The following is a 13156-nucleotide window of genomic DNA, read 5'->3' on the forward strand; positions in this document are numbered from 1 at the left end:
ATAATGCACACTTTCTGTATGTGTGTATCTGTATAGCACATATAAAAGGTACATTATACATACAAAATTGAATATATGTATATACAGAGATATATACATATAAATGAGATCCAAGTCTTGCAAGTGTTTTCAACCTGTCCAAAGTCCAATTTTCTACTTCCAAAGACTTCTCTTTTTTATTTGAAACTATCACAGTAATAATAACAACTAAAATACATTTTCAGATTAAACTGCACACCAAATTTGTGTGTCTGCTGAGTTAAGGAAGGAAAAAAAGACAATAAATCAAAAAGCAAGTTCATTCTACTCATATCTAAAACTTGATCATAGCTTACCAAAGAAGGTAACTGGTAAACCATCTTCCAGCAAGAAATTGATTATTTAGTATTTTGTCACAGAGGAATTTTCACACTAGTCTCAGTGATCATACAATCAATTCCATAATGAAAAGAAAGAATAATACTCAAGCCAGCTCATGAATAGGATAGTAACCAATATGTTAAATTTCCACAATTAAATTGGAAAATACTGACTTTAAAGTTTTTTCTAGATACTTTTATTTCAAACTCTTTTAAAATTATTACCTATGAAGTAGCAAAATTATAAAATTTGCTCCACTTAGAATAAAAGGTCTTTTATTTAGACTCAGCAAGAGCAGTTCCTTTACAATCAAGAGACAGAAGGGGATTTCTGTATAACTGTTGTCATGTTCTGTTCTGTCTTATGTAGTGTCTCTGTAAGATTTACATAAGATTTCTATAAATATGTGTATCTGTGATCGAGACCCACAAGTTCATTTGGTAACAGCCCTGAACAAAGCAATGCCACATGTGCTTATACATGCAAGTGAATTGATCCAGAAGTTCTTAAACCTCCCCCACATCCTGGGAAATTTAATCCAACTAGAGTGCACAGAATTTATAGTAGCTTAATGAAAAAAATTTTACTTGTGAAAAGTATAAACTTTTAACACAGACCATAACTATGAGACGATTTGATGTTATTTGTTAGATGTGAAATCTTGTAATGCAGCCTACCAACTCATGAGCTTAAAGAGAATTTATATTTACCTGCTGCCATTTCAAAACAATTTTACTGAATGTAAAATTGCTCCAAGACAAGTGTTACACATTTTGTAACTGAAAGATGGTTTGTTCAGCTGCCGTTTTTGTAAAGCTCATGTAGGTTCTTCTACTATCTGGCCATCGCCAGGCCTAAGAACAAAGACTGCTGTGAAAACAAGAGCTGGATATCCCTTCTCCCATCTAATTCTGTCCTCAGTTAACTTGTTACTTTCAATTGATGAGCCTTATCTGTTATCACAAAGTTTTAAGTCTAATCTGCAGTGGTTGAATTCTGGATTATAACAACAAGACTGAGAGCAGAATTTATGTGTGTTACATACTTCAGTAATTATGATTATTTTTTAAATTCATGACACTTTCGTGATCTTGCTTTTACATATCACATTAAAGGCATATGCAAAATACTTTTTTATATGTACATTGTTTGTGAGTTTCCATGTCACATTTAAAGTATCCCTAAAAATATGGAGGGGGAGGGAATTCTTGTCTAATTTGGCAGGACTAGTGAGAATGGGCCCAAGCCTGCAGGGCTTGTTTACTCCAAACTTGTATAATGCCAACAGGAGCTTGAGGTGTCCTTGTATCTGGGGTTCAGCCCAATCTTTATATTCATCAGGAAACTGAAGTCTCATTATTAAAAAGGTAAATTTGCTCAGTTTCTAACATTATAATGCTGTTTTTAATGGACAGGTGGGCTATTCTACAGGATATCTATAACTGTCTTTAGTTCCAACTCCAACTCAGTGTCGAAAGTACATGATGTGGTTGCAGAATGGGTAAGTTAAGTTTTCTCTTCTGTGTGATTACATATATGAATCTGCCCCATTGATGATATCAACCAGAAAAGGAAAAAAAAGAGACAATACCAAATAAATTCTTAAATTAATATGTGTTCTCTGAAGATCTTTCTAGTATTGATTTGCACAGTAATGAATTCAGGTCTAGCTGGAGCTATGAGGCACTATGGATAAAATTTTGAAATGTCTCCACTATACTAGCCAGCTTCTTAAGAAATGTAGATACTGGTTGAGATTTTGGAAACTATGGAGAAATCAGAATTGTCCACTGAAAGAGGTAAATGTCTAAGTTCCAACATCACTATACAGACCAAAATTTTTCTCCCCAAATACTAATGTGGTTTTGAAGCTATATTGTGATAGAAATAATAAAAAAATAGGCAGTATTCATTTGTGTGAGGCAATACACTTTTCCAATTTACCTTAATATTTTTTACTTTAGAAGTCTTCTGCCATAGGTCAGTTGTTGGGGTTTCTATTAGCCCCTGGTTTTTCAGCCCATTTTAGCAGATAAAAGCTCCTTTCTGGGCCCTCCGGGTGGAGTGTTCTTGAACTTCTTGCCTCTGAAAGTTCCTCCCATCTGAATAGAGATATTCTTTGTCATTTTTGACAGTTCACATAGTGGCACTCACACAATCTGTAAGTAGTCTTTATATCAACTACTTACATGAAAATATGATGTCATAAATATATGGCAGTTGTTCTTTATTTTCCTTTTAATAAACCTGGAGGCTTTCAGATTTCAGAAACTAAGGAAACCACCTATAGTCATCTACAAAACAGAAATGCAGCCGTCCACATCTGCCAAGGTTGTTCTCTTAGCAGCAGTAGCCCAGTGAAGGACCTAGGTGCCTGAGCCAAAGAATCTAGAAAGGTGTCACCTGGCCCTAGCAGAGTATGCAAAAGCGTCTCCCAGGGGGAAAACTGAGCAACCATTGCCCACTCAGAATAAATAGTACAAAGGTCTGAAAAAAAGATCATCATAAGGCTGTACTTTTAGGTGAAAATTGACCCTGTAGTTTTGTCAGTAAATCTTTTCTAATCAAAATGTTTCTAAGAATTTAAGATGAGGAAGAGAGAGAGAAAAGGAAAGTTTCAGCATCCCATGCACTCACCTGTTCACTGCATCATGACCTTACAGATTTCCTTCTGCAGTAAAAAAGCCCACATCTCTCGCTACCAGTTGTACGTTTAATACAACAATCACCTCAATGAAATGGGAGAGTGTTCTCTTTGCTTTGAAAAACCGAAGAGGACTTCTCAAGGGGGAGAAGGGTGAAATTCCAACTCTGTCTTAAGCAGCAAAAAGCCCCATTAACATCTCACCATTCATGTGATCAATGTCTTCCTGTTTTTCAGCTAAACCGTACTTTCCAGAACTGGAATTATACTGTGTATGTGGTCAATATCAGGTAAATGAAGGGGGAAGATGTTTATGCTATGTTCCTTTTGAGAATTAGCCCACCCTAATTAATGTTAATTTCTTATATAGCATCCACCCTGGCTCCACAAAAGAGGGAGTAAGAGAAAAAAGAAGTATTAAAAGGTAACATTTTAAAATACATTTTCTTGAAAGAGGCAATGGCTGCTATTACAAGTGGCTTTACAACAGGCTTTATTGTCTATTATTGGATTAATTGTCTATTATGGGATTCATTGTCTATTATTGGGCATATGCTGCTAGTCTGTAAATATATGACTGCTGGTAAGCTGAGTGTTCTGGATGGGCTCAGAAACCTAATACTGGTTATTGTGTTTGTTTTGGTTTAAACCTACTGAGCTTTAAACCTTAACAGATCATTTTTTCAGCGCTCAGGTTTCATTTGTCACAAAACTGAATAGACATATCATATATATGTGGTACGGCACACCCAGCTTTCTTTAGCAACAAGCTTTGGTACACTGGTATCTATCCACTGTCACTGTATTTATTCTCTTGAACCAGAGTCTTTTGAGTTAACAGACATGTTACGAGATGCAAAACACTGACAAATCACACTAGAATTGAAAGCCAAACTAGTGTGAGTTAAACTATTTACCATATGCTCTCATTTCCTGACTTCTGCTGGGCTTGGAGGCACTGGAGTTGCGATGGCCTCAAAGGCAGCCAAAGAAAGTTAGATGGGTCACACCCCCTGAAAATTGGGCCTCAGGGGATTTCTTTGAAAGCAGCAGGCTGATTTCTGAGGGATATATGGTGAGGGAGTGAATCTTAGGACTAAATTAAGGAGAGGAAATCAAAACATAATTATTCTTGTGAGGAAGGGGTAGCAAGTGGGTATGGGATGTATCTGCAGTCCCGTAGGAAAGGACTTTAACTGCTGATTCTTGAGAACTGCCATGATAACAGCTGGGCTTTCGAATTTCAGAGATGGCCCAGTATTCCCAATTTACCATCAGGAAGTAGTTACTGATGCTTCCAGTTTTCTACAGAGTTTACCTAGATGTGAAAAGATTTGTAAAACGTACTATCTCCTTCCCACACACCCACAGCAGAAAGGCAGTTTTTATTGGCAAAACAATTTAACTGGTATAGTGTAAATCCAGTCTCTGAATGGGCTATTTTGCTGCTTGACCTACATTTACAGTAGGGTGTAGTGATGTGGGTGGGAATTTTTTTCACACTTCTAAATGATATGGTTATGCCAGCAAAACCTTTTAAGTGGAGATCATGCCTCAGGTCTTACCAACAATCCAAGACTGCCAAGGAACGTAAAGTTTTCCCCATCCTTATTCCTGCAGCTTTTAGGAGGCTAGCAGCACAGCTTGTCAGCATCTGCTCTTCCCAGATCTGCACACCCAATTTCTTCTCATCTCACCTCCCCACTATTCTGTCCTCTGGATTTTGTTTCTTCTTCCTGGTCTATTAAAAAAAAGAGGTGAAGAGGGAGAAATTATTCTTGTAATCCCCTTTTCCTTTTCCCTTTCCTTTCCCTCTCTTTCTGACATACAGTGAATATGGCACTAAATTACTTCTAATAATGTATCGCTGTTATGGCAAAGTAGCCCCATTCCTATTTACTTTGCTCATCATATGTAATTTCAGAGGCAATGGAATTACATGTTCATAATATGTCATAAAGTTTTTCAAAGGGAGGCCTGGTCTAATGAGAAACTAGTCTTCTCATAGGCTCTAATGCACTTTGTGTCAAGGCCAAATGGCATTTTGTCATCACTCTGAATACTTTAGTATAAATGCTAATCATGTCACAAAAAATGCTACTGTTCTCCAAATAATCAGGATTGTTCCACTGTGCATGTTTTCTTAGAAAAGAAAAAAAAAAGAGAAGTCAAGATTCTGCCCAACCTAGCAACCCATTTGGTGTAACACAGGGATAATTAAAAATTTAATTGAGCTACATGATATATGACTAACAAAAATTACACTTCTTACACATTGTATATGCACATATACCTATATAGAAATATATATACACAGGTTTTTTGTTGTTTTTTCATGTATTTTTCATGGCTTGCATTTATTTTCATGCATAATTTACCTCTTACAGGAGAAACATTTGGGAAAAGTTGGTGTTCTCCCAGCTTTAGGTCTTCTAAATATATGTCTATCATTGTACATTGCTTCCCTTCTGAAACAAAAGAAGGATCAGCTTCCCAGTACTCTTCAGTGTTCCTTGGTTTAGTCACCAGATTTCCAGTTCTTTGAGGTTCACACAGCTGTTTCTAGATTTTGCGAGGAAGAAATCTGTTGAATCTCTGAAGATCCAGAAAGCAAACTTTTTTTCTTACTACTTTCTGATCATTGCTTTCAAGATACTGTATTAGGTTTTCCACTTTCTTGGATTTGTCCCGGGTAGGATTTTAAGGAAATCTTACAAGACACCAGAGTAACATTTTGGAGTATAAAAAATTAGCAGGTTACAGGTTGGAAGTTTTTAATCTCTAATGGAAATAAGGTTAATTTCTCACTGTTCAGGTGATCCACTGAAATGTTATGGCTGAGGTCTTGTACATAACTTGCTTACAGTGTGATTTCATACAGTTTCTATTAATTAAATATTCCTACAAATTATTTCTGTGAATAGTTCTCCAAAGATTTTCTTATTTCTCCCTTTTGGATAGTCAAGAATAAATCTGTTGCAGTTTTAGACATTCCACTATTTCCCTTAGTTTTTAAGTATTTTATATTCCTTTTGCCTTCATGTTCATCTGAACAGAATTTCACTCCACAGTTAAAATTTAAGACCTAACCATTAAGTATCATGGTCTTAACTTTGTCTTTTACAGAACTTAACATATTAGTCTTACTCTAACTCACTAAACATTATCTCTCTTTTCTGAATTTTCCACAAGATCATAGCCTTCTTATTTCTAAGATTTCATAATTCCTTAAATTTCTCTTTGAGAAGTTTTCCCTCTCTTTATATGAATTCATATTCTTATCATTCAGATAGCATCTTTTTTCCTTACCTTTTGGATTAGTATTTTATACAACGGTTAAAAACCAACCAACCAAACAACAAAACAACCTTTCCCAACCTTTTCTATGCATTTTGCTTTGCTTCAGCCCTTATTTACCACAGTGCTACCTTATCAAGGAACTTCTGTTATCAGTCTCCCCACCTAGTCTTCTTGCAAGTGAAAGAGGAAGAATCATTACAGAGAATGTTTCAGAGAAGAAATAGAAGCTGGAAGTGGGAGGTAGGAAGCTGGCTTTTTTTGGCATGTTAAAAATAGGTGTTTTCCAAATAAATATTTTAAACTCTACTGCATTCTGGAGAAGAGCAAAACAAAACAAAAATATGGAAGTGGATTGTTATTCTTTCATTGCTGTGTCCTATGAGCTGCAGAAATCCAAAGTACACTGTGCTTATTATGCATTTATGTACACGGTGATGAGAGACAAACAGAGTGTGCCAAGTCCAAAAGTGCGTATTATTATCAGCACCTTTAATACCGTGAGATCTCTGGATGACAGCAGTGTATCAAGATAATATTTTGGTAGATTATTAACTACTTTAATAGACAGAATTTTATCACAGCTATACTTGACTTTGTGTTTAAGTTTTTCCTCTGGTCATACTGTTCCCATCTCTTAATGAGGGCACAGCTGTTCAAAATAAAGTAGACAGGAGTTCAGAATGTGCTATGGACATAGCTGTTTCTTTGTCCACCATTATTTTGCACAAACCTTTGAAAGTGAAGCCGATTGATGGATTTTATGTAGATAAATTATAAATGTGTTTGTTTCTTTCATTAATTCTTTGCCTTTTAGGACTCTGCAGCTTTGTCAAAACTTTCTATGACTGCTGCTGCTGCTTTTCTCAGAAAGGTCCTACTGATCCTAGGTCTTGTCAGATGACTATATAGGGCTGCCTTAGTAGGGGAATTAGTCTTTAAGAAGCAGCTCAGCTCCCCTGCTTCTCCTTTCTTCTTTTATTTTGCAAGCAATTTTGAGAATTCAGGCCCCAATTCATTTATAACCTTTTCTCCACTTAACACACAAGTAAGATTATGTTTGCTCCAACTTCCACTACTTGATTGTCACAATTTTGGCATATTTCCTGCATTCAGTTGCTTCTACTATGTGAAACAAATTAATGTTAGTACTGTTAAACAACTCATCCAAATTAAAAACCACAGTGGCAGCCACCTGTGTAGAGACCACTAAATTTAAACTGAAATCCCTTCTCTTAGAAATGAAAATAGAGTGGAAAGCAGGAAATCAGAGCTGCCCTTGCCTAGTCCCACTTTTTTTAAGTCCGTGGGAGTTTTGCCACCAGTATCAGTGAGGCAGATTCAGGCTCCTGCATGCTGTATTCTTGGGTCCCGTGTTGCTTAATGGAAAGTTTAATGCACTTGAATAAAACTTAAGCTAATTAGGTTGTGTAATAGTTTTCAACAGGAGTTAGCAACATTGGAGCAGCATAATTTTGCTTTTATAAGTATCTTTACAGAGTAAAGTATTAGGCCTTTGCATTCTTTGTAGATTACTTCAAATTATTTGTTATGAAATAATAATGCTATTCTTGTTGTAAATGAACACATCTGTGATGCCTATTCATATTTTAAAAATTTTCCTGGTTTCTTCTGGTGCGGTTTTAGGAATAACTTGGACTGGGCCCACTTCTACTCCCCCCAACTTCAACTTCAGTGCTACCAAAGGCAATAAGGGACAGCTTTGACCAGTGCTGAGCAACATTTTAAAATGCCACATAGTGTGTACATTATGGGTAATATTTCTGCTTGAAAAATTGACCAACAAAGAGCCAAGCAGAAATCTACAGGTTTCTCCACAGTGCCCTGCTGGCATCCTGTGTCCATGACCTGTAAAGAAAGCCTTCATCACAGATGGAGGAATTTGGGAATTCCTCCCAAGTGACTGAAGGATGATCCCTTCTTAGTCTCCTGCTGAAGCTGCCTGTTCTTGATCCAGTTTCCAATGACTTCCTTTGTCTTTCCACTGACTTTAACTGGATTTAGTGTAGACCTGACATTGTTAGCTGCCATTTTTAGGAAAGTAGTGTGTTGGGGAATGGCGGTTTTCTTTGTTGTTTTGGAACATAGTTCAAGCATAACCAAAAACTCATTTCAGTGAAGACCAGCTGTTGAAATGTGAGGGATTCCAGCCCTTTCTGGTTTGCTTTTCTGCTACATTCTCTAATAACAAATAGTCTTCATACCAAATCATCACATATTATAAGTGCTTTCTGTTGAAAAGCCATAGTTGTTTTCATTCCCACTCCAGATCTGCAAGGAGGAACAAGGCCCGGAGATACAAGGACAGGCACAGAGGGGTGACCATGCTCCTCGCAGCACTGTTCTGATACAGTGGCCATTAACTTAAAAGGAATGCTTAGGAAGCTTTTATTTTTAGTAGTCCAAAAAGTAGGTGCAATTTTTAGTTTTGTGCCCTGAAGTCTCAGATACTATATTTTTTCTATAACATCACCTTCCGCTGAGAAAGTAAGCTCTTCACCCTTGGCATGACTTTGAATGTGTCTATTATGCCCAGTCCTATTTTTTTGCTCTCTGTTCTGAACATTTTAAAGGTATCACAGTCAAAATCACCTCAACTAAAAATTTACCCAAAACTCAGATGCTTTTGTGGAATGCTTTTAATTTCCCTCTACTTTCATATTTCTTTCTGTCTCATTCAGTGTGTTTTCTAACATTTTGTCTGCTGTTTGTATTACATCTTCGCTGAGTGACTTCTGCAATAGTCAGCTCTTTTTTTGTCTGTCCAGTTAACGTGAAGAAGTCAGTAGTGTTTACAGGTGACTATGTGGGCCTACCTGTGCTGCCAGTCTTGAGTTACAGCTACCCATCGCTGCTTATCTTCAAAGCCAACGTAACAGCAAGATTGGTAAAGAATTTAATGCTGACATCTTAAAACTTTTTAAAATATGCCAAGGTAGTTAGGAATGAAATTCCCAGTGCCTTTTAGTGGAAATTTAGACTCCCTGAGTATTTAGGTGCTTTAAAAATGATTCTTTATATACTTTACATCAACTAACATTAACTACGAAAGAAATTAACAGTGAATTGTTAAACAGTTTGACAACCACAGTAATTCAGTATTAGTTCAGCCTGTCTAGTAGAACTGAAATGAGAGGAGAAATATGCATTGCTAATCCTCAACCACATATCTTCAGGTATGAGACAGTTCGTGCTGCACGGTTCGCATGGTTTGTTAATCCTTCCTTCAGGCTCCTCGCATCGCATAGCAGTGAGACCACAGCCTGTGTGTAGGCACACTGTCCTGGAATAGCTCTGAGTCACGCTGCCAGAGAAGAAAGCCGGCTTTGTGGTATGTGCCATGGCAGCGCAGGCACCCCCACCGCCTCCTTTGCCTCTGATGAGGATGCAGCTCCGTAAACTCCTCTCTCTGAGCCAGCTTAGCTCAACAGACCAGGACAGTGGGATAGATGCCGGTCTTCCCCTGCTTTCCTGTTTGCTCCAGCTGTCACCATTTCAGTCAAAGAGAAGAGAGGCATAAATACTTATCCCCATTGTGTTTACCTACACCACAGTCCATTTTTTTTATATTGACAGCAGTAATACTAGCAGTACAGGTTACTGCAGGGGATGTGTAATTTGTAATTGATTACTGCTGTGAGAATCTGTCTGGTTTTATATGGCACACAATAAAAGATGTAAGGTTGGGTGTAGCAAATCTGGTGACACCAGAAGAGCATGGCAGTGTTGCCATTTATCTGAGTGTAGGCCTACTGTTTCCGAAATCGAGAGCTTTGTTCTTCGCCATTAAAATGTTTTCTTTTTGGGATCTGAGTGTGACAAAAGTGGAAGGAAGCACTCAGCTTCATATTGCATCAGCTGTCAAGTTAAAAGGTATTTATTTACTTTGGGAAGCTAGCATGAGTCATTCTGAAAAGTTTATAGAAAATGTTTCATCATAATATGGAACAGGCTCTTCTTACACGGTATATATGACTTGTGCTCTAAGAGTTTCTCAGAAAACAAATAACGAAGTGGTTTAACAGATTATTTTTATCAGAGCTTCATAATCAATACTTTTCTCTATAATTGTTTGAGATAACTGTAACCAGTTCTACCTCATCTATCATTATCCCTTCTGTTTTGTTGCCATTATCCCTCTGCATGGTTATGGGTACTAAATATCATTTTGGTTAGTTGGGAGTCCTGCAATAGGCAGCATAGCAGTAGTGGTGACTGTTAACTTATGACTTCTGTTTTGCAGCCAAAGTGCTGAGGTAGGGAGTGGCATCAGTATATTAAGTTTTCCTCTTCTGAAGTAAAGGGAATAGATGACTGAAGCCAGAATCTTTTAGGAAAGATGGTTAAGTGCCAGGAGACTCTGGGGCTGAAGTACTGGAGGGTTGAGGGAATTGGCAATCCCCTAGGCAATTTCCATGCTTCTGCTAAAAATAAATGCCATAATAAACTTGTGCCTTGTAATATATACAAGGCATACAGCAAAAGCCTGCTAATGCACACCCACCCTAATGAGGCTATTGCCATATTTTAAACACTCCACAGAGACCAAAGGAATGTTAGGAGGAACTCAGTATCTCTGGGAGCAGGGCAGGAGCAACCTGGCCAGGGACAGCTGGAATTTCTCTGCTAAAATACAGCCATTGGGGAAAAAACAAGCCAAGCCAGCAGGTAGTCACATTTTTATCTTCTCCAGCAACATGTTACTAGTAAAACAGCAGACATGGCAAGAAAAAAGAAAAGTGTACTGGTATTCAACAAAAAAAAAACAACAAAAAACCCCACCAACCATGGACTGTGTATATTTATTTGCTTATTTCTTTACATCTGCAACAGTGAAATGTGTGGAGAATTTAGTTCACATTCATGATTTCTTTATGAGGTTTGGGCTTTGCTTTTCTTTTTTTCTTTTTTTCCTAGACTGAAAGGTTGTTTTCTAACGTCAGCTCTTTTAATGCCATTTCACTAATGAGAATACTTCAGAATTATTGGTTGGAGTTACTCAGTTTTCAGATTGATGTCTGACAGAAAGAGGGTTAAATCTGCCATCTAAGAGGAACATCTGTACACTAAGCTACAGTTTTATACTGTACCAGATTAGGCACCTCTGGAAAGTGCAACTCTGAGCTGTCATCATGGGCATGTCTTTCTGGAAGATTTTTGGAAATGGAGTCCTGGTCTGTCTAGGAAGGGGTACCTGAAAACCCCACTAGCCCTCTCCCATACAGCACCCCTACAGATTTTTTCTCCTACTCTTCCTCAAGAAGACCGCAAGACCTTTTAGGTCACTGCTGCTTTCTCTCATGGGGGGCCACTGGTGAAAGCACCTCTGTTCAGTGTGTGCCCTTCTCACTGTATGTGTGCTGGCAGTGCTGCCACTTCCCAGGCTGCCAGGAACTGCTCCCACACCGCGATGGTCTGCCTTTATTCAGGCTGCTGGGTATCCAAGGGCAAGGCTAAGATGAAGACAGCCCAAAGCAGGCTTGCTTTTTCCTTTTTTCCACATTTTGGCTCCCATGGAGATCCAATGTTCCATGCTTCAGTGGCGTCACCTCCTACTAGCCAGAGCCAAGCAATGCTCTTGGGTACCGGCATATTCTCTTCTCCAACATGTGTTTTCTGTGTCCCAGGAGGAAATTTTTGAGCCTTCCACTCTGGGCTGCTTTCCTGTGTCCTGCTAGAACTGCTTTTCTGTTCATTATTTCCCTTCCAGAAAAGCTATGTTTTTGGACAAGGGTGGGGACTGTTTTATTTCTCTCACAGGAAAGAGACTTGGGCACTTTGAACTACTTCTTATGCCCAAGAAAGTAGCAGTGGGCTACAGTACAAAACAGCTATTACTGCTCAAACTTGAATTACTCATCTGAGCAACTAGACTTTCCTAATTAGGACTAAAAGTTTCAGAAGTGTGTCAGGGTGTTTTTCTCTCCATCAAAATTTAAACATTTAAATGTTAGGCATCTGTTCTTTATTAATCTTCTAGTCTTCCTCTGTAGACTGTGAAGAGATAGACCCTCTGGAGGTTGACTTGTCCCATCCTGACAAGTTTTGTAAGGTGGGATGAATCAGCTCTTAAGTTCCTAAGCCATAAGCAACCAGATTTTTAAATTTAATTAGGGCCCATTTAGAACTCACAACTTACAACTTTATGCTTTCATCTTTTACTATCTTTTAAAATAATCTAAATATTCTGAAAACATTTCTTAGCTCTGTTGATGAGATGCTTCTTTAATGGTAACTAGAGGATGAAATTTCCCAACCGTACTTTCTTGTTGTGGCCCCATATATACAAAAATAATAACTTACAGATAATGAGCAACATTGTCTTGGTGACATTGTTCCATACTCAGAAAACAAGAGTTTGTCAGATATTTTTATTTCCACACATTTGGCTTCTGCTGTTCTGACTCAAACACTCAGATAATTTTCCTTGCAGTTTTGGGGTTTTGGCTCTTCTGGTTTATAATTCTACCAACAACATCAATTTAGAAGAGGAAGACATCCGACAGAAGCTCATAAATAATAATGGGACCATAGAAGGAGGATACAAGCTTCATAGTGTGGAAGTTGATCCAGTGGGTAAGTAGTTTTCAGCTTCATTACACAACAGATTTTGTTTGCTTGTCCATAAATAAGCATCTTTGTGTTAAAATAATCACACATTTCCAAACAGTATGACTGTTTCCGATTTTAAACTCTCCCTTTAAGCCTCAGTGTTCCACTAATCTGAAAGCGCTGTGCTCAAGATACCTCTTTTAACACAAACACAGTTGTCCACATTGCTTTAGTCAGTGTTTTGCTGTCTGGTTCAAAGAGGCTGGGACAGTTCCTGACAGC

At 37.9% G+C, this 13156-nt stretch overlaps 1 protein-coding gene across 6 annotated transcripts in view; it reads left to right on the plus strand.

Moving 5' to 3' along the window:
- ADGRG6 (adhesion G protein-coupled receptor G6) overlaps positions 1-13156 on the plus strand; it is a 117022-nt gene that overhangs the window by 66339 nt on the left and 37527 nt on the right. For all 6 annotated transcript variants that reach the window (XM_052784543.1, XM_052784544.1, XM_052784542.1 and 3 more), the window contains 4 exons: positions 1776-1861; positions 3242-3294; positions 3375-3428; positions 12756-12898. In XM_052784543.1, the coding sequence (XP_052640503.1) occupies positions 1776-1861; positions 3242-3294; positions 3375-3428; positions 12756-12898 (336 nt within the window). The remainder of the gene's footprint in view (positions 1-1775; positions 1862-3241; positions 3295-3374; positions 3429-12755; positions 12899-13156) is intronic.

The sequence above is a fragment of the Harpia harpyja genome, chromosome 4, assembly GCF_026419915.1.
Source record: "Harpia harpyja isolate bHarHar1 chromosome 4, bHarHar1 primary haplotype, whole genome shotgun sequence".
Lineage (NCBI taxonomy): Eukaryota > Metazoa > Chordata > Aves > Accipitriformes > Accipitridae > Harpia > Harpia harpyja.